General features: G+C 42.8%; 1 protein-coding gene across 1 annotated transcript in view; it reads right to left on the bottom strand.

Moving 5' to 3' along the window:
• Positions 1 to 1,744: 1,744 nt before the first annotated feature.
• aatk (apoptosis associated tyrosine kinase) overlaps positions 1,745 to 21,339 on the bottom strand; it is a 50,557-nt gene continuing 30,962 nt past the window's right edge. The window contains exons 3-15 of the mRNA XM_022742289.1: positions 20,097 to 20,238; positions 15,435 to 15,514; positions 14,621 to 14,739; positions 13,615 to 13,702; positions 12,446 to 12,579; positions 11,912 to 11,996; positions 11,506 to 11,627; positions 10,586 to 10,735; positions 7,491 to 10,227; positions 6,690 to 7,424; positions 5,810 to 5,939; positions 5,481 to 5,687; positions 1,745 to 4,546 (exon numbers count right to left, since the gene is read on the bottom strand). Coding sequence (XP_022598010.1) covers positions 4,518 to 4,546; positions 5,481 to 5,687; positions 5,810 to 5,939; positions 6,690 to 7,424; positions 7,491 to 10,227; positions 10,586 to 10,735; positions 11,506 to 11,627; positions 11,912 to 11,996; positions 12,446 to 12,579; positions 13,615 to 13,702; positions 14,621 to 14,739; positions 15,435 to 15,514; positions 20,097 to 20,238 — 4,758 coding nt within the window. The 3' untranslated portion in view covers positions 1,745 to 4,517. The remainder of the gene's footprint in view (positions 4,547 to 5,480; positions 5,688 to 5,809; positions 5,940 to 6,689; positions 7,425 to 7,490; positions 10,228 to 10,585; positions 10,736 to 11,505; positions 11,628 to 11,911; positions 11,997 to 12,445; positions 12,580 to 13,614; positions 13,703 to 14,620; positions 14,740 to 15,434; positions 15,515 to 20,096; positions 20,239 to 21,339) is intronic.

Below are 21,339 nucleotides of genomic sequence, written 5' to 3' on the forward strand. Positions count from 1 at the left end.
AAGAGTTTCAGATTCCTGGGACAGGAAACTGAAAGAACTACAAGGTGAATTTTTCCTTTCACAGCTCATTAAAGTAAGACTAAAGTACATTTTTAAAAATGTACAGTGTGATAATAAAAAGTATTTGAACATTTAAAAGTAAGACCTGCAACCTGCTTTGCAGACAAGTGACAGTGTCAAACCTTCAATGAAATGTGCCTTAGTTAAGTTTTCTAAATGTGAAAGAGAATTCACCTCATAACAGTTGGTACTCACATATACAGGATATTTACTTTAAATCTTGTGTGGAGTCAAAGCAGAACTGCACTGGCCTCTATGGGCTGAAAGTATCAAGTCTGTTAACATCAGACCACACCCATCATCAAAGCTGGGTGTGGCCTTGAGTAACTGTGACCACACCCGACCGTGATGTTGTAGAACTATACGTTGTGAAACTGTACTGTAAAAATACCACAGAGCATGCAGCAACCACTAGATGGCAGTGTTCTTAGCCCGGGTTGAAGTAGTGGTGACACTAATGATGTTTTTTCCCCTCACCCTACAGAAGAGATGTAGCATGGCATGATGTACAGTACAACGCTACACCACAGATGTGATGCTGGATATAGTCATAGGCTCAACAGACTTATAACTTTCAACCCCTAGAGGCCACGCAGCTGCGTTTCCTCCTCTCAAAATCTCATGTGGAGATGGTCCTGACTGATAAAACTTATACCGGTGTAACTCTGATGTATGAGGACTGATACAATACAAATGTAACGATTGACACTGACAAAACTGTATCATTATGTGATTTAATGGTAAACACAGTGTCTGTTTTTCAATTTAATTTTGAGAATAAAGAATCAAGTATTTACGCAGTGTGCTGTGTATGTCTTGTATACAGTATACTGCAATGCTGGGAGCACACTTCTGTCTTTAAAAATGGTCACCAATACGCTGCTGTTTTTGTTGGGATGTCCTGAGGTGTCCCAGATGACAATTATTGACTATATAGGAAAAAACAGTTTTTATGACTTATCTTGTCTTTATGCCTAATTGTACTATGTTTTTATACCTTACCTGTGACGTTTTAATGACATACTTTGACGTTTTTTATACTATGACGTTCTTATACCTTACTGTACAATGACGTATATCATTCATTTTCATGACTTCCTATATTAACTCTTGGTGCAGTGGTTATCACTTTTGCCTCGCAACTAGAAGGTTCTGAGTTCTGCCAGTTGGCTGTGGCATACTATGACATTTTATGACTTACTAGACTATGACCTTCTTATGCCTTATCATACTAAGACGTTTTTATGACATACTATACTATGACGTTTTTGCGCTTTACTATACTTTGACGTTTTTATGACTTATTATAGTATGGCATTTCTACGACTCAATATACTATGACGTCTTTATGCCTGATTATCCTATGACGTTTTTACGACCTACTATACTATGATGTATTTATGTCTTATTATACTATGGCGTTTCTACGACTCACTATACTATGACATATTTATGCCATACTTTACTATGACGTTTTTATGACTTATTATACGATGCCATTTCTACGACTTACTATACTGTGATGCACAAAAACACATTTTCCGCATTGAATTTTCTATTTTTCATTTGTAATTCGTTTTCTTTAAATCGCCATGTGTAAATGATTCAAGAGACAAAGTTATACCCACTAAAGGAAAGATCTCAGAGTGAATTCTGCTCTTAAGATGTGTAAAACAGACTTTTATTTATATTTGATAGAAGGTACAGAAAGTAATGATGTGACCAGGTCAGTGTGGGGGCACATATTACTGACAGTATCCCAAACCAAAACTCCTGCCTCCATTTTTTCTTTTTTTTTTTTTTTAAATGATCAGTTCAAGGCCAAAGCTGCTGTCGTGTTCCTCCTCTCTGTCACTACGCCCCTGGACCACAGCACAACATCTCTTTGGCAACAATAAACAGAAGAAATTTTTTTTTTTTTCAAACTTTCCTTCTTTCACAGGTACAGTACATCAATACTCTTAAAAGTATTTTTGTCGAAATACAAAAATATTAACGGACGGTCGTCTAGAGGATCTATGCCGCTAACTGTTACAGAATAATAAAGCCCTGGAAGGCAAACAAACACTCAGAAGACACTACATGTTGATCACAGGGCGTTTTTGAAAGGTGACATCCTGCTTCTTCTTCGGGAGCTGACAGCTCAACACACACCTTTCCTTGTCACCTCCTTTCATTTACACACACACAAAGCAAAGCATTGTAACACTTCATGATCATGACGTCAGCCCGTCTGTGCCTTTCAACCAGCTGATCAGACAAATTAGACTTGACACTAGACACTGAACTGATCTGTCCCTCCTGAAAGCATCATAGCTCAAGTTTTTAAATATTTCATCCAAGCTTTAAATGCTATGAAGTTATTCCCTTATTGTTTTAACCTGGTGCTCAAACTTGTCTTAATAAACCATAGTACAAAACTGCTGCGAACAAGCTCATTGTAGATAATATACAGCGACAGTGTCAGTAACAGTAAAGTCAGGCATTTGTTCTCATTGCTCTTACAAACAGAAAATGGTAGAAATGGGGCTGCAGCTGAGCAATACTGGATGTATAATGTGGTGATTCACATATGCAAAATCATGTTTGTTCAGATTAACCTCTGTGCAGACAGAAGTAGACTTTCACAGCCTTTGAGTACTGTTGGGCATGTTTGTGTTTTGAAATACTGGCCTCTAGGCCCGGGCAATCTTTCAATACATACAGTATGGATGTTTAACAATTACTTACAAAGTTATTACAGGGGTTATTTGTGAGTTTTTTCTGCCACCGAGCGTGGTCTCTTGCCGGGAGCGGGTGGTGGTGAATCTCGCTTAAGAAGAGCTTCAGCCATGGTTGCATTCACAAGACAAGAGGTTATAATGCGGCCCCTGAGCAGCGCTACGTCTTCAGGGCAGATTGGAGGCTACAGTGTGTCGCTCTCGTCAAGTATCGAGATGGGCCGGGGCTAGCTAGTTAGCATGCTAACTTCAGTAGAAGACGTGATAGAGACAAGTGGTGACATTGGTGTTTCCTTCCACCAGCTGTTGGTTAGTAAAGGAATGCTGAACTCATGTTTCTTCTAGACTGGTAAACAGCTGTTGATGCTAATGCTAGCTCTGTAGCAATAGCGAAACTTACAAATAGCTCCTTTAATGTCTGTGATTGTACCAGTCCTTGTGGATATTGTTCCAAATCAACAAGCATTGCTGCTTTGTGGTGATATTGGATTTACAGGAGTTTTGCATCAATGTGATGAAGTAAATTGATTTGTTTGAGAATGTCCTTATTGCAATAGAGAATTACATATACTGTGATGAAAATTTAGTCTATATTGCCCGTGACTATTGGCCCATGTCATTATTAGAGAACTAATGTCTGTGTAGCATCCAGATACTGAATATCTCCTCTTGCTATCAATGTGTTTTGGACCTGCAACATGAAAATGGATTTCCATGACCATATGCTTCTACTCCAAAACAGAAAACAACAGGAAACGTCCCCATTTGTATCTAAGCAATACATCTTTATACTGTTTTCTAGTTACTTGAAACCATGCATTGCAATATCTTTAAACTACTTCCTTCACGTCTTGTTACCGTAGAGACAATGCAGTGCCTGATATACGACAAAGAGGGGTTGGTTGTGATGGTGGTGCTAGCACAGAGAATGAGCCACATATTCATGTAAAACAGTACAGTTGTGATCCTTATACAAAATAAGAAAGAAAAGAAAGTCACAAAATATCAGGTTGTCCAGGTTCGATCAGCTGCTTCCACAAAAAAAAACATTCTGTAACCAGACAGGAGCCATCAAAATTCCCTCTGCTCCCTTCTTTCACACTAACATGTTCTTTGTCTCTGAATAAACCCAAATATTAACATTATATTACTTGTGATACCTCAAGAATTATCATTGATATTCATTAAGACAAGTAAAGCAGTTTCCAAAAAAGTACAAAGTCTGTGGAGCTGTACAGTCTTGTTCAAAGTGCTGATCCTTTGTCTAAAAAGCCAAAAAGTTGACGTTGTCTTTTACTCAGTGATACTTGAACTGTCCTGTTTCTCCAGTCCAGGTGGTTCCACACTCTCATCATTACTCCCTATCATAAATTAAGAAGTGAAAGAGGTGGCAGATGTGATGCTTTCCAGAGGCTCGTCCTTCCATTTTGTCTCTTAAATCTGAAAAATATGCAGAATTCAACACACACGTCCCCCCTGCTTTCATAGATTCTTTACATCATACATAGTATATATTAATATTCTGTAAATGTTTATATATTAACCATACTCTTTTCAGTATTCTAAACAGCTTAGGTCAGTCCTACATCGTGGGTAAGACAGACTTTCTCAAAAGTGTCCACAGGCGATAAGAGGCACTGTCTTGTGTTTCTAAAACCTGACGTTTAAAAATAAATCAGAAGTCATGCTAGTAGGCCAAGTTGTTGTCAAAGAGAGGCAGTAAATATCCACAGCTCGTTACTCTTTCTCCCCGTCCTCGCTGCTTCCTGTAACAGAAACAAACAGGCAGAAAGGATTAATGTTTGCAAGCACTCTGTACAGGCTGTTAGGCATCTTCCTCCTCCAACATGTCTATTGATTTCGGAGGAATTTGGCACTAAAGTGTATTATCTCATTAGTGTGGTATGTTTTACTCTAATTCTGTGGCAATATGTTGTCGCCAACAACGGCATCTTTAAAAGGGCCAGTTTCCCAGACTGGGATTAAGTCTGATACAACAAGTATTTTATTAGTATCATTAGTATATTATATGTTTGTATGTATATATATAAACATACAAACGTATATCTATACATGATTTGGATTAGAGTCTTAAAGTCTTATAGTCTTAAATTAAACCTCAGAGGAGCAAAGTTTAATTTCAATTACTGTTTGTTTATAGATGATATCACTATTTGAAATATTATATATTAATAATTATATAAGAACGAGCATGTTAAATTTTGATGAAAACATTTGTACATGTCCAGAGAAAGAAGCTTCATCTCACTGACTGTTTCACTGTGCCTTTAGGTCAATACTGTGACCAAATGTCATTTAATTGAATTAGTTCACAACTTATACAGATTTAAGACAGCTTTAACTTTTTTTTTGAAAACTCTTTCCATCCCTTAGGTTTGCTATGATACTTAAACGTGATGTGCTTCAGAGTTTTCGTAGCTTTGACAATTGATTAGCAACTCAACTCAACATTATTTATATAACTATTATTATTCATATCAAAGTTTCACTCCAGCTTTGATCTTTAAACCATTTTTTCAAATCTGAATAGCTGTTACAAAATCTGAAATTTGATCTGTATCTCAGTGCCAGAAAACTAGATTTTTTTTCTTTTGATCTGTGTCAGTAAAATCTCATCCCTAATCAAAAAAATTAATTCTGTTGTGAGCACAGATGAACTGTTATCCAGAGGGGACCCACCTCCTGCTGAGTCCATATCAGAGTCAGAGATGTGAGTGATGGAGAAACGGGACACGTTGGAGGGGGAGACGGTGAAGCGGGAGAACTGCACGGCTGGTTTGGCATCTGGGGCCTTGGGGATGGAGTGGGTGGGCGGGGAGTCCGCTGCCGCTGAGGATGTTGGTAGAGGCAGCAGGGGGAAGTCATCCTCCCACTCATACCCTGCACCTGAGAGAAGAGACAGTGAGTACATGGTTTGATATCTGCTCACTAGCCAAGTTTTCCTGATGCTCATACAGGCAGAAACCTCTTCAATTACATTTAAACTAAAAATATATTCTTGTACTTACTCTCCTCTGAGATGTTCCCATCAGAGGAGTCATCTGAGGCATTAACCCTCTCGTGGGATTTGTTCTGTGAATTTTGACCCTCTGCTCCTAAAGGGAAGCCGTGCTCAGCCAGCTCTTTAGTTGGGCTTTCCTAGTGGCAGAGAAGTAAAGTAGAAGAAAGCACCTGTTAGTACAGCATTAAGTGACTCACTTGCCAAGATCTGATGTTAAGTCTGTCTGTTTGGTTTTTGCCACTGGGGGCAGTGTAACATTGATTGTTATTAGTTAGCAACAACTTAGCAAACAGCTAACCGGAGACACGGAGCGTTAACTTTGAGTCATGTGTCTGTTCACTGATAAATCTAAGTTCAATACTGAATCTCCTTTTTGTTTTGTTTTGTTTTTTAAGTAATTTTTTGAAGCCGATGCCTTTATTTGATTGGCTATGTGGAGAGAGACAGGAAATACGGGACAGAGTTGGGGAGAGACGTGTAAAGGCTCCGGCCGGCTGGGAGTCAAGCCGGGAACCCACTGATCGGTTATGAAATCAATGCTGATTATAAACACGGTAGAGTAACATATAACTATAATAGGGAGGGGACACATTGTCTTTGTTCAACTGTATCAACTGTATCAGTGATTTATTACATTCTGTATGACTTTAAATATCAATAAAAAGACCCTTAATAAAAAAAAAAGAGGCTAAAATGCTTCATAGATCTGAAGTATTGGAGATAATTCCAGATTCACCAATTTTGGCACTATGAGCGACCCTTTCATATTACACTATGCCAGATTATAACATATTGAATTAATGTCAGTATAACTATTGATTAACTGGGGTTTAAATCATAGAAAACTAATTTTGATCAATGATTCGTATATTCTCTTTGCTACTCACCTGATCGAACAGATAGACGGTGACGTCGTCAAAGAAAGACACCGTCTTCTTCTTGCGTTCGAGCTCCTCCTCCAGGCTCTCTGCTGTCAGCAGGGTCGGCATCTTCAGGAGGCTGCGCAGTTTGTGTGCTTCGCTGTCGTCGCTCACCACGATGGGCACCGGGTGACACTCATCCTCGCTCTCCTCCCCGCCACTCTGTTCCTGCACGCTGTAGCTCCGCAGCTCCTCGTCCGACTCGTCGCTGTCATCGGTGTCGCCGTCCTCCTCGTCGGCCTCTTCCCCGTCAGCTGGAGATCCTCGGCCCTCCGTCGCAGGGAGCGGAGGGGGAGGGGTGGATGGAGGTGGAGGAGAGGAAGAAGAAAACCGTCTGGTGTTTGCTGTGTGCTGCAAAGCCACCTCGTCTTTGGGTAAAGTGTGCAGGATTTCTCCGGATGTCCCTGATGTCCTGTTTTGAATTGTCTTGATCGCTGGCTCTTCTGTTGCTTCGGAGTCTTTCATGACCTCCGTTTCCTCCTCCACCTCCTCCACCTTGATGTTGGAGGTACAATCTCCATTCAGGGCACCGAGGGCTTCTTCCATGGCCCCCACCACCTCTGCTGCCCAGTCCCCTAGAGATGAGCTCTCCTCTTGGGATGGCCATTCATCCAGTCCTCCCTCTGTTATTGAAGCAGTGTCAGACGGCTCTGGAGGTAGCCCCAACTCCTCATCCTGTCCACACTCTTCTGTCATGTATGCCTCCATCTCTGGTGGAGAAGAGGATTCTGTTCTTCCTGTTAATGTGCGTTTTATGTCTTTGTTCACAGCAGGGTCCTCAAGTTCTTCCTCCTCTTCACTCTTCCTTTTCTCGCCCTTCTTTTCTTCCCTTTGCTGTTCTTTTTCAGCATTTTCTTCATCTCTTACTCTCTCTGACAGTTCTTCCCCTTCATCCCTCGACTGCCTTTCATTCTCATAGTCTGAGAAGTAAGCAGAGTCTCTGTATGGGGTCTCATCACTTAGTGGTGAAAAGATGTAGTCACCTGTCTGTGAGGCCTCTGAGGCCAAATCTTCACCCAGTGATGCTTCACCCTCTGTGGGCACCACTTCAGCCTCGGCTCCCCGCTCCTCCAGCACCTCGTCCTCCTCCAGCCTTGTATCAAGGTGAGGCTTCCCCAGAGGTTGTTCACGCAGTTCATGAGGCTCTTTGGGTACAAACTCAGGGCTCTCATTATTTTCTGTGTCATAGCCGCTGTCCATAGCTTTAGGAGAGCTGGAAGGATGGGAGGATGCAGGGCTGAAGCCTTCACAAGAGCCAGCTGCAGATGGTAGATCCATGGAGTCCATGGAATCAGGAGTTCCTATCTGCTTCTGTAGCGACTTGAAGGCAGGAGAAGCGTTCAGCTCGCTGGACTCGTCGGCGAAGATGCCCGAGGTAACGTCTGTGATGTCGTCTGTGATGTCTTCGTCCTCATCGTCGTCACTGCAGTCGAGGATGTCAGCGAGGCAAACGCTGGAGCTGCCTCTGTCGACACCGCTGTCTCCAGTCTGACTCAGGTCTGACTGTGGATCTGTGAGGACCACCATCACATGCGTGTTGTCAGAAGGAGGCGGAGTGGCTTTAGTCATTGTCAGGGTCACCTCCTCTATTTTAGGCTCTGGTGGTTTTTGCATGATTACATTTTCCTTGATTACATCCTCCCCCTTCTCCTTGAATGGGGTGTCATTAGTTGTAAGGTCAACATACTGCTCTCCACAGTCCTCAGTCTTAATCAAGGTGGGTTTGGGCACAATGGGACCCCCTGGAGCTGGTGACAGATTGATCATCTCCTCATTGCTCGGGATGTCAATGATCTTATCTCTGATGTAGTTGCTGTGACTGTAGCTGTGACTGTAGCTGTTGTTTCTGACTAGCAAGCCGGTGAGTGGGTCAACAAAGTGCGAGTGGCAGCAATCTCCAGATGCTGGCACCTGAGTCTCGCCCTCATGGCACAGGTAGATGTAGGCACTGCAGTTGTCTGAAGGCACCATTGCATGGTGTTTACTCAGACTGAGGCAGGCACTATTGTCTTTGGCCTGGTGGGGCTCAAGATAGTCAATGGGTTTGGGTAGAGAGTGGTAGGCCAGGCTGTGCTCCTCCGGCCAGGAGTCTTCGATGTCTGTACTTGGCATTGTGTAGTGGAAATCTACATAAGCGTCCTGTCTGCAGCTGTGGCTCGCCCGCCTGGGGTGACCCACGCTGCTTTGGCGGTGTTTCGAAGGCCAAGTGTTGCAGGTGTGTCTCTCAACAAAGATGTCCTCTTCTTCCTCCTCTGAATCAGTGTCTCTGTGTCCAATGAAGAGCGCCCCCTCTGTCTCCATGTTGATACTGATAGAGTGGCTGCTGTGCCTGGTGTGGCTGGGCATAGTCTTCCTCAGGGAGCCCATCATGTCGTAGTAGCCCCCGGTTACGTTCTTTCCTATGATGGAGGTCTGACTTGTGTCCAGGTATGTGTCTCTGTAGGCCTGTTGAGGTGGGCTGTTCACAGAGGGGGATATACCGAGCGGGTTCTCCAACTCACCCAAGGCCTGACGCAAGCTCCTTGACCCCCAGCTCTCCTGATGGTGCTCACTAGAGTGTTCACTGCCAATCAGATAGCGATCTATTCCCAAAGGCGGTGAGTGCTCATAGTAGTAACCCCCATCTCTGTCTTTATAGGACACATAGTGACTCGACTCCCAGGGTCGTAGAGGGCTGCTGTCTGACACCTGCCCTAAAAGAGGCTCCATTGTGAGGGAGATCGCAGGACTTGAGTCATTTGAGTCGTACACATCTGACTTATGGATGTCTGCTGACCAATAGGGACCCATGTTCTTAGCCTGGGATGGGCAGGCCATGCACTCACCTGAGTCTGCACTCCCAGTAAGGAAGCTCCCACTGCTGCCCTGATAGTCTGGGCTGTAGGAGCACATGGTATAGTCCAGGTCAATGTTACAATCCACTGGCTCTTCAATGCGGATGTAGTATTCACTGCTTACTGAGGGGCTATGGGCACTGAGGACAGGAAGTACGCCGGGAGCATGTAGATGTTTTGGTTGGTAGTAAGAAGGAGAAACTCCATGGCTGAGGCTCTCCAGAGGGCAGCCTCCCACAATGCCCCCTGGTGGGTAAAATGCTTCCTGACAATGATGGCTGACCTGACCCAGGGTACTAGAGGAGTCTGGGGCTCTGTAGGACTGGTCTGCCCTGGCTTGCTCCCACTTGTACTCAAAGTTCAGGCCATGACTGGTTTCAGTGACTGTTAGTATGTCGTCCCCGGACTCCGAGTGGTAGCCATCACCTGCTGAGAACTGCTCAAGGAGAGGGAACGAAGAGGAGGTTGATGAGGGGTGGTCTCGTGACATTACAGAGGCACCACGGTGGCTGTTGAATCCAGTATTGGGACGCAGGGAGTTCCAGCGCCTCTCAAAGTCCTCCTCTGCCTCACTGGCCCCCTTGGCACACAGGTAGCTGAGCAGCAAGTGGACTTCCTCTGCATTGGGTCTCTGATCAGGCTGGAGCCAGCAGAACTGCATCACCTCATACCTGAAGATCGCAAAAATGAGACAAACAGAAAAACAGACAACAGTCATATATGAAACATATAAAAATTTTAATAAATTGATGAAGTTGTAATAATAGGATTAAAAGAAGAGGCCTGAGGAGAAAAGTTCCCCAGCACAGGAAAGCAAAACCAGCAGGATTAACATAATAATTAGATTCTGCAGAAGAAATGAGAATCCACTCGTGCTGGAAGGTATTTAATTTTGTTGCGCTGAATTTTGTGTTTTGATGTGTTTGTCCTTTTGCTCGGGGACTGTTAAGTAATTTAAAGATGCTTCTATAAGTGAGTGTGTGTGTGTGTGTGTGTGTGTGTGTGTGTGTGTGTGTGTGTCTGTCTCACCAGCGCTCAGCCAGGGGCACTTTGAGCAGCGGCTTGGGCAGTCGCAGCTGCTGCTCCCTCACAGCGTAGGTGAGTACCTGTCTGTCAGAGTAGTGTCTGTAGGGCTGGTTCCCCAGCTCAAACAATTCCCAGATAGTCACACCCAGAGACCTGAGACACAGGATTAAACATAAAACTGTAATCAGAACAAGTATGAATCATTCACAATATGTGCACATACTTATAGTCCTTCAATAGTTATTTTGCGTCCTCAAACTTTTCTCTATCTCATTGACTGCTTGATGACCTCAAATATTACAGTCTTACGTCCCAACAGAGTGAGAGTTTATATATTTTTTGGCCTGTTCTCGCAGTCTGCCCTCTTCTCTTGTAATTTTAGTATCAAGAACTCAACAAAAAATGAAAGGAGTTAAAAACACGTTCCCCCAGGGACAAAAGTCTAATCTATCTTCCATGTTTTGTCATTTACTTGCACATTTAGGGTTTGGCCATTTTCCCTGATATGTGTTTCCCAGGGAACCAACATCAGCCTTTTGGTTGTGACCTTTTATGCACAAAGCATAGATACATGATAATTTAATAGTTTCACTGTGAAATATCTCTGTCTTTCAAAAAGAAGAAAATTACTTTTACAACTTTAATCCTAAAATGTTGAATAAATAACAGCACAGTAGATTATAATAAAGCACAAAATGGCAAAAAGCAATCAACATGCGCTCAGCACACAAAGTATTTTTTCATTTATCCTCTTACACCAGTCTGTGAACACTGAAATATAAAGTAAATTGTTTTTCAACATTTTGACACTATGCTGTATGCTATTGTTTCTAACAACAAACCAAAAGTGCACGCATCTTTGTATTTGCGTGTGTGTGTGTGTGTGTGTGTGTGTGTGTGTGTGTGTGTGTGTTTGATCCTACCAGATGTTGCTCTGTTGGGTCTGGTCGGCCACCAGCAGGTTTCCATGCACCTCATCCACGAGCTCTGGAGCCATCCAGCGCAGCGGCACGTACATCTGATCTGATGTCACATAGTAATCATCCTGATGGGAGGCAAGAGTAAAATGTTAACAGACATTAAATCTCAAGCATTTCCTTGTTAAATTTAATAATCGTGAACAAGTTAAATGAGGGTGGGGAATAAAATAAGCTGTAACATCTGTCGAAATTCACTTGGGTGGAGTAAATGCTAGATTTTTGTAGATGCAAAGCACCTCAGATTTGTATGGATAGTAACTAATTCCCCCGAATACTCTGAACAAATTAAATCATACACTTGTTTATCTTTGCATATATTACTCTGTGCATATTTTTCTGATAAACAGACCTTGTACTTAGTGTGGGACAGGCCATAATCTCCGATCTTCACTGAGACATCAGCAGTCAACAAGCAGTTCCTCAAGGCCAGGTCACTGGTGACAGAGGGGGTAATGGGAGGGGGGGGGCAGCTGTTACATCTCAACATTATTTATAAACATACTAAACAGGACTCAGACACTGCGAGATGGTCGTATTTCTTGAGGCACAAAAATATTTAGAAGCATTGCACACACAAAAACAAAACACAGACGGATTGCGAGATGAAATAATTAATCTTTCAGAGCTGGCCCAGTTCAACACTGCTATCTTTGAGAGCACATTTCGATGTCCTCTCCTTTCTCTGAAAAAAGCAGCTGCAGACTGAATGGAGCTTTGAGTGGTTCTGGAGATGAGGGGTCGCCGCCTGCAACAAAATCACTGATGCTGGAGTCTGTAAGGAGCACTCAGGCAGCACCAGGATATTGTTCCAGGAAGCAACCCAGATCATAGCGTTGTCATTTTAGAGCGTGTGCGATATTTAATGGCAGAAATTGCTCACTACCTGTGTGTGAAGTTGTGCTTGTGCAGGTGCAGGAGTCCTGAGGCGATGTCACAGGCCATCCGCTGGAGGATCAAGGGTTCTGGGGTCATGGTTTCTGCAGTCCTGCAGCTTCGGAGGTAACCCTTCACATCCCCCTGGACGCAGCAGAGAGAAATAAAACATCTGTATGATACATCCTCTGACCATTGGAGGGCAGTGTTGTCATTGTGCTTTGCTTAATGGGAAAAAGACTCATCCACTCCTCGTTCAGTTGCCTTGGTATTAAAATCTGCATGGAAGCCCACCAACTAACAGTCTTGGTGTCCTCAGTTACTTATATACAAGGTATTGTTTTCATTTTGTGAGTGAATTATCTCCTTGGCAGAGCTTTTGTCTTCCTTTATCTTACAGCATATAGAATCTACACTGTTTACAGTAGTTACGTTAAATAATAGTTTGATCCTACAAACAGTAACAGAATTCCCTCCTTAGGCATATCTGAATGTTTTTGGTCATCATGGGTTTGTGCTGCTCGCTGTTGTCAATTTAAAAAATAATCTGAAATTGAATTTTGTCTGTGATCAATATATTTCATCAGCTACCACCAATTTCCGTCACTCACACTGTGCAGTGAATTAAAAATTGACAGCTGTGAAGTGGCAGAAAGCCAGTTCTGAGTTCTTTGATTACTTGAATATCACCACAAGTGTCAGTGTTAAATCTACTGAACTAATCAATCCTGTGGAGCTGATGTTGGATTTTATGCTGCAGTGTGAGTGGTGTTAGTGCAGCGTGATTTACTGGTAACTTTGGGCTCAGCTGCCAAATAATTACAGCAGCTGCCAAGAATGTTTTATTGCCAAAAGTAATTAAGAAAAAAAAATCCAATAAACTACATATAACAAGAGGTTTTCAGGCCATTTAGTGAACTGAGTCAGTCAAGGGATAGAATGCAAACTTTCAGTTAAAAGCAAAGGTCTATAAGATTTGACAGGTCCTTTCACAAACAACATACTTCATATTCAAATACACTTTACGCACCAAATGTGGTACAGCATAATTAAAAAATTTAGCGACCAAGTTGTATTTTATTAAAATATTTAAATCCTGTATAACCTTAATATTTCTTTATACATACTGTGAGCCATTCTCCCCACACACAACCCCTCCCTGTGGGTTTGGATACTCACCAGTGGACAAAACTCCATCACCAGCAGGTATGGAGTGACCTCGGTGCACTGGGCCAAACACTGCAGCAGAGCAGGGTGCTGGAGAGCACTGGAGGAGAGGAGGAGCATGAGATTATAGAAGAGCACACAAAGGACTTCTGTGACAACACAAAAACTCCTAGACACACACATTGACACACAGTATAAACATACTGTATCAATTGTGAAGAATCATACAGTATATTGGCAGTATTTATAGGCTTGGGCGATATCTAAAATTTAATATCTTGATACAATCCAGCCACAAATGTCGTGATGTATGTTATTTTTTATAATATTATATAATTATATAACGTATTTAATGTTTCAGGTATAAGTGATGCTGCCACTAAACAACACTTCAAAGTTTTATTTGTCACATGTCACAGGTCTGTGTTGAATTGCAAAAAAAGGAAAATTGATATTTTGAAAAATATTGCATATAGTGGGAAATATCTTGATATCGAATAATGGCCCAAGCCTAGTATTTAAAATATATTACAAATGATCAAATTTTTATAGACTGATTGCAAAAATACATGAAGTAAATAGCTCAAGGATTGTTACTGCAATGCATAATGCTATGAAAAGGTACAGTTATAGGACACAATGACTGATTACATTACAAAATGATATGCTATGCAAATGAAACAATGAAACATGTTGAGAAAAAATACATTCAAAGACACATTTGTATCTGGAACAGGATTGTTTTTCATTATTGCTGAAGAGCTGGTACTTTTACCCGCCAACGTTTTATCAGCTCATCTATGGAAAGTAAAATTTGCCTTCACAAAGTTACCAGTCACTCCAGCCATTAGATACATTTAGTTGAGTAAAAAGATAAAATACTCCCCCTGCAGAGGAAGAAAAATACAGTTTCACCATCATCTAATCTGACAGTACAGTATTTTAGCAAATGTTTGAGCTACATCTCTGACAAGACAGAAACCTAACCAGAAACCAGGTGATAGAGGTATATATGTACCGGTAAGGCTGGGCTTCCTCAAGGAAGTGCATCTGGTCCTGCACGCTAGAACTGGCTTTCAGTTCCTTCACTACCACCTCAGTGGTATTCAGGCCTGCGTTCACCTCCCCCAGCAGAACCTGAAACAGCACAAGAGACAGACATATATGCATAGGAGAGACAGACAGAGGGACATTTACACACAAACAAACAGGTTACGCGTGGATGGGAGTGACCATTACACAAAGACGGACAAAAAGGCACAAAACAGTCATGCGGGAGTTGAGCGTAGGACACACAAAAATGCAGACAAACAGATACATATGGACATACCCAGTCAAGGCACACAAGGATGGAAAGGACGGATGTATATTCATGAGCGAAGGGTATGAAAAGGAGGAGAAGCAGACAAAGAAACAGAGAGACGGAGAGAACGAGAGAGAGAGTGACAACAACATGTTATCTGGTTGTAAAAACACGACACCACCACATGGTTCAGCCTGCAGCAGAGGGCTATTACTTTGAAAATTTTACCAGCGTAAAATTTGTTCTCAAGGGCTAAGTCTATCACACCTGGGACAAGCTGACATCAAAGGCACGAGGATCAGCTCGGCATTACACACTCAGACATTGCAGATAACACAGTGTGTCGGGACATTTTAAACCGAGCTCGTTCTAAACACGGCCGGGATCACAGCAAAAAATAACAGCCGTGATGTTAGACTCGCTGATGCCCCGTTTCATCTACCTGGCAGGTAGCTGCAGGGACAGCAGGAGTGACTGTTAAAACCACCAGCAGGTAGTAATGAAGACCGAGGCGTCTGATGTGGCTTACCTTCCCGAACCAGCCATTCCCGATCTCTTTCAGGTAGAGGAGACTGTGGCGGCTGAGATCTGTGGATTTCAGGAGTTGGACTGGAGGAGAGGAAGAGAGAGGAAGACGTGTTACAGTGATGGATGACCCCCCACCAGCAGCATCCTGATGGGGTCTTACAGCTGTGCTCTCTGACAAAACCTGTGGTTTTTCATGCTTTAGCCCATTTACTACAAATCACATCATCTTACATTTAAAGCCAATCTGAAGACCACACTAATGCGTTACACAAATGCGTATGTATTTGTCAAACCACCACAGGCAGCCGTTGGTCTGCAGTCATATCTGTATAGACTCTTGAACTTGCTTGAGTTGATTTATCTCAGCTTATCAAATATTGTCTTAATTTTGATGTAAGTGATGTAATGACATGTTGATAAAATAATTCTGCATTTAAGTTGTATTATCACAATAATGTATGACAAGTATTAATATTTGTTTGATGTTCAGCCTGATGGAATACATAACTTAAACAAGACAAGTTAAATTCAATTGTACTTACTGCATAGCGCTTTTATAGTCTTTATAGTCTCAACCACTCAAAGGGCTTTACAATACTCACACATTTACCCATTCACACACACATTCATACATCACATCGATACACACTCAAACACTGACGGAACAGCCATCAGGAGCTATTTAGGGTTCAGTATCTTGCCCAAGGACACTTCGACATACAGACTGGAAGAGCCAGCGATCGAACCATCAACCGTCTGATTAGTGGACAACACATCCTACCTCCCCAAATGTTCTTATTGTTCTTCGTGGGCTGGAACCTATACTAACCCTCCTCCTTTCTAAAAACTAATTCATCTTTTAGTTAGTTATGATCAGTGAACTCACTTTTCATTCCCTCACCACTTTAAGTCATAGTACATGAGTAAGTTCTGAAATCATTCTGAGAATAACTAAAACTTAACATCAAATGGATGAACATATGTACTGATCTTAAGTTGCGTTGATTTCACTCATTTTGAATATAATGTTGGGACGTATTGTTGAGATTGAGATTATACACACAGGCACAATTATACCTGAAAACACCTAAAAGAAATACAGTATGTCCTCAATTATAACAATAATAATGATATATGTAGATAAAACTCATGACAGTAACTTGACAGAACGCACCACATCCAGGTTCTTAAGTGGCCACTGTAGAATCCATCTAGAATCTTCTGTCCAATCGATTGTCATCAACTTTCTCCAAAATGAAATATCTGAACACACCAGTGGACGATGTCCATGGTCCACGAGTTAACAGAACAGACTCCAGTCTTCAGTCTAATTCTATATGGAGCCTTCTCTGGCACCGACCTGTCTGACTGTCCTCCAACTCCCTGATGCATCTCTCTCAGCATCCCCTGAGTCTCTCCTGCCTGCCGAACACGCCCGACTGTACTGCCCTAGCTCAGCCAAATGAAACGGGATTGACAGCAACACCCCCCCCCCCCCCCCCCATCTCTCACCCCTCACCATCTATCCCTTTCTTTCTTTCTTTCTTTCTTTCTTTTCTTTCTGCATCTCCCACGATGACAGTTAGATTCTGGGTGTAGAGGCAGACAGACAGATCTTTGTGGTGCTGCGTCCCCCCCTCCCCGCTCCTCCAGACTGCCACACAGTCCAGTCACTGTGTGGAGGCCATATTGGACACCCCCGTCTCCTTCCCCAGACTGGTCATTCCTTACACCCACTCACGCTCTCTCCATCCCAAAGCAGAATACTCACCATTGTCTGGCTGCTTAGGGCAGCATGGTACCAGTTAGGACTAGTTAGTACGCACACACTGGGGCTATTATCCACCAGCTCCTTGACATAGGAATGAACTGAGTTTTGGCGATAACAGCGGCATGCAATGGGTCCCACCTACACCATCATGTTAACCTCAAATATTCATAACGCTGGTGGAACAATGAGGGGAGGATGATACATGCTGGGCGAAAAAAGACTGTACTATAATATTTGTAATCTCTGCCAATGTATGAATGCTGTAATAACGGGCAAATGTTCACTCACTCAGAGCTTTCTAATTCTTATTTCTTTTTTCTTTTTTTCCAAACTGAAAACACCCCGACTACCCTGCTAAGTTCTCAGATCTCTTTACAGCCAATACACTAACTCAATTTCCATTTGACAGCGCTGTCTGGCCTTCTCTAAGCCTGTGTGCTGCTGAGCATCTCTCTGAAGAATGCATCTAGCTTAACCGCTATAGGAGCCAGCCTTTAGCGAGACGCGCAGCAGCTAAATCACTCAGAGCCAAATGGAATTCCCATCATCCTCTTTCACTCCAGTGAATCCTGGTCCACTCTCAGCTGATCGAGGTGCTGAGCTGCCGCCGTGTCCTTGGACAATCATTTCAATTCACTTATGACATTTTGCCCGTTGTTGTTTCATAACTAACGTGGTGAGGATTTAGAGGTCGAAGTTCGCAAGTAATTCTGCAGATCCGATAAGTGTATGTCAGCAGGATGCATCTAATACATGCATCTGTGGGAGTGGGAGGAAATTTCAGAGTGAGTGTGTGTGTGTGTGTGTGTGTGTGTGTGTGTGTGTGTGTGTGTGTGTGTGTGTGAGAGTGTGTGTGTGAGAACATAAGAGCTGGACTTGTTTTTGCTCAGTGTGTGTTTTCACATGTCTCCTCTGGGTGGGTGTGAGGTCCATTAGTCTTTGCAGAGCAGCACTGCAGCAGAGAACAGCTGCATCAGGGTGGATCCTGGGGACCGGGGCCCCAGTCTGAGCCAAGCTCTTACATTACTGGTGTCTCATTAGGAACTCCACCTATATCCACATAGTCCTTCAACAGCCCCCAGTGCTCAGCAAGACGACAGAGGAGATGGGAACATTGGCTGAGAGAAAGCAGACTTACTCATAGCTGTAAAGTGCTTCATCTCCACATCTACCTCAGCTCTCAGGAATTATTAGATTCAAGATCTGAGACCTACCCTGTGTTAAAAGCAACCTGAGGACCTTTTCATGTTGGCACTCATCATTTTTTTATCTTAATAATTACTGTTCCTACAGTATGTGTTCATTTTCTCTGCCTCGTGGCTGTTTTAGAGTGTCTGCTCTTCTCTATCTTCTGTCCTTTCCTTCACTCTGTTGCCGTATGTTTAGCTTTTTAGTTTTAATATTTTATCAGCATGCACAGCGCTTTGAACTGCTTTTGTATGGAGTGGTGCTGTACAAATGAACCTGAGCTGGAAAGGATGCAGGAAAACAAGACGAGAAACTGGCAGCAAACAAAGATGTAGAAAAATGAGGACACAGTTACGACCAGTAAAGTGAGATGAATACGCAATTTCTCCGAAAAACTTATTTCCCCTGCTGATGTCACTGGGCGAGGCTCTCCTGAAGGTGCAGTCATAAATCCCTGACCTCTAACACTGCTTTAATGGTTTCAATTATTCACAGAAGACCGAGCATATGTTTAAAGGGTCGGCTCAGCCATGTCGCAGACAATGGTGGGAAAATAGTTTCACTTACCCCAAATGGTATTTAGCTATGCAGATAGTTTTAACTTTAATAGCTGAGGTTTGGAGTTATCTGCCTCTGAAAATGTTCCTACCAGGAACTGCAGCGTTTCTCTGGTTTTCTCTGGTTTTGGTTTTCAATGAACTACAAATGAAATCCCATTAACCTTCCTTGTATTGACATGTCGTCAGAGACCTCATTTGTCAAAGCCTATCTGCATGGCTACATACCACTAGGAGTATCCAACTCTTATCTTTTGGTCCTTAATACACTGCCTGTTTGAGGAGTGTGGGTAAAACCGTGTGGATGTATAACAAATGTTCACATTTACATCTGAGTTTTGATATGGACATTCGTTATACATCCACACGTGGGCATGAGACTTAATGTGTGGGCATGACGCATTAAGTCTCAACACACTCCTGCAACAAGCTTATCAGGCAGCATCAGCCCATTGACACACAACAAGGACCATTGTCACACAGTAGCAGAAGGAGAGAAAGAAGGCGACAGAGTGAAAGAGGAATATTCTCACTGGGGTTTTGTGCTCTCGCATGCCTGACATACCAACATGCAGCAGTGTAGGCCGGCTGCCTGGACATTATTATGCAACAGGCAGATGTTTGTGGGAGAGAGTGAAAGTTAAAGAGCACAGAGTTCATTCTGCAGGGAAGCTGCAGTGAGGGATTGTGGGATAGGTGGAGGCCCAGCTGGCCGAGGCCAGTGTCAGGGCGGTGCTCACTCCAGGGACAAACTTTTGACTAATGCCAGATACACGGCCCTCATCGCCGTTATATTACTCTCACACCCTTGAAATGCACTTGCATGTGTATGGCTTGGGGACTTTTACAAAGCTCTTGCAAGGGTTGGATCAGTTTGCAGCAAAGGACAAGAGACATGAATCACAAAGCACCGGCAAAACCGTCACAAATGATGTCATGATTGGACCCAGAATTCATCTTATATCTTATCCCGTTTGACAGAAGGGAGAGGTGTAAATCTTTTTAAATGCAGTGTGTGGATTTCATAGGTTTAGTTAGTGAGAGGACCAAGTTTAACCCCTTAAACACTTCTTTAAAACTCTAGATTCTGTGTTTCTGATGGAGCCACTCAAGGATACAGCTGAAGAGTAAGTGAACGCTCACCCACCAGATCGAGCAGGTTGCTTGGCGACCGGCAGGGACACCTCGGTGAGCGGCAGGATGTAGACGTCCAGGCTGCCCTGGGAGGCCGGCGAGGCCAAGGTGGACATATCTGCATGATACTCCTCCCCGTCCACATTCTTGAATTCCTGGAACACATGCAAAGCACAAAAAAATTAACAAGTCAAAGGTCGCAAAAAAGAACAGGTTGCATTCATTAGACCAGCAGCTGGTTGGGTAACCGGTAAACAGCTTCTTTACTTGTAAGGTCAAAGACGTGAGGACATGATGCAAAAGTGGAAAAAATAACCTCACAAACATGCCCTGATATGCATTTGTAGACCATATGATGGGTCCAAATCTGCTCTGTGTGATATTTAATATTTGACAGCATCAGCGTATGTACATTTATATATATATATATATGTACACACAAGGCAAAAGACAACGTTACACAAAAACACAGGCAAAAATAGATGATATTTTGGCTGGAGCACCGAAGCAGCTCTGACATAAACTGAAGCAAGCTGTCCTGGCCTGGCTCACTGTTTTTTTGAGCTTTGTGAGACTGCTGGAACATCCCAGTGTAAACAAAGCCAGTCTGATTTACCCAAAGATTATTTGTACCAAGATTACATGTATCTCAATCTTCTGCTTCACAATTAAGCCTGATGATTTTAGTGTTGAGATACTTTCTGAGCACAAAGTGGAGTTTCTGTGACTCACTCACTGAATGTTTTGTTGAAAATATTTGGTCACGTATTTTTTTTTCCAATCCAAATTGACCGCATTCATAAAATAATAAAGAAAGTGAAAAGAACTTCTGTGCCTTTTTACTGCACTTCTATAAAATGCCCTCTGATCCAGCGTTAAACCGCACAGGCCCCAAATGGCACCAGACAGAGGTGTGATCAATAAATCTTCACAACTCTGTTTGGATAAAAGAGATTAGTGCTTGATTTCACTCACATCACTGACAATAGAACTCCATTAATATGTATTACACTTAAAACTAACTCTGGACAAAACAGATGAGCATCTGCTTTGGAATTAATTACCAAGAAGTGGCTGCAGATGTGTCCACACCCGTCAGATGAATTTCAACATATGGACAAAGTAACACGCAATCAAAGAGGAAACATTTGTTTCTCAGTTTTCCAGGTTAGCATGTGACACTGAGGCCTGGGTGGATGAACAGTGAGGAGTCCTGAAAGAATCCTTATGTCTGCTGATCGTACTGATCGCAGGAT

This window comes from Seriola dumerili, unplaced genomic scaffold (assembly GCF_002260705.1).
Source record: "Seriola dumerili isolate Sdu_G_001 unplaced genomic scaffold, Sdu_1.0 BDQW01000068.1, whole genome shotgun sequence".
Lineage (NCBI taxonomy): Eukaryota > Metazoa > Chordata > Actinopteri > Carangiformes > Carangidae > Seriola > Seriola dumerili.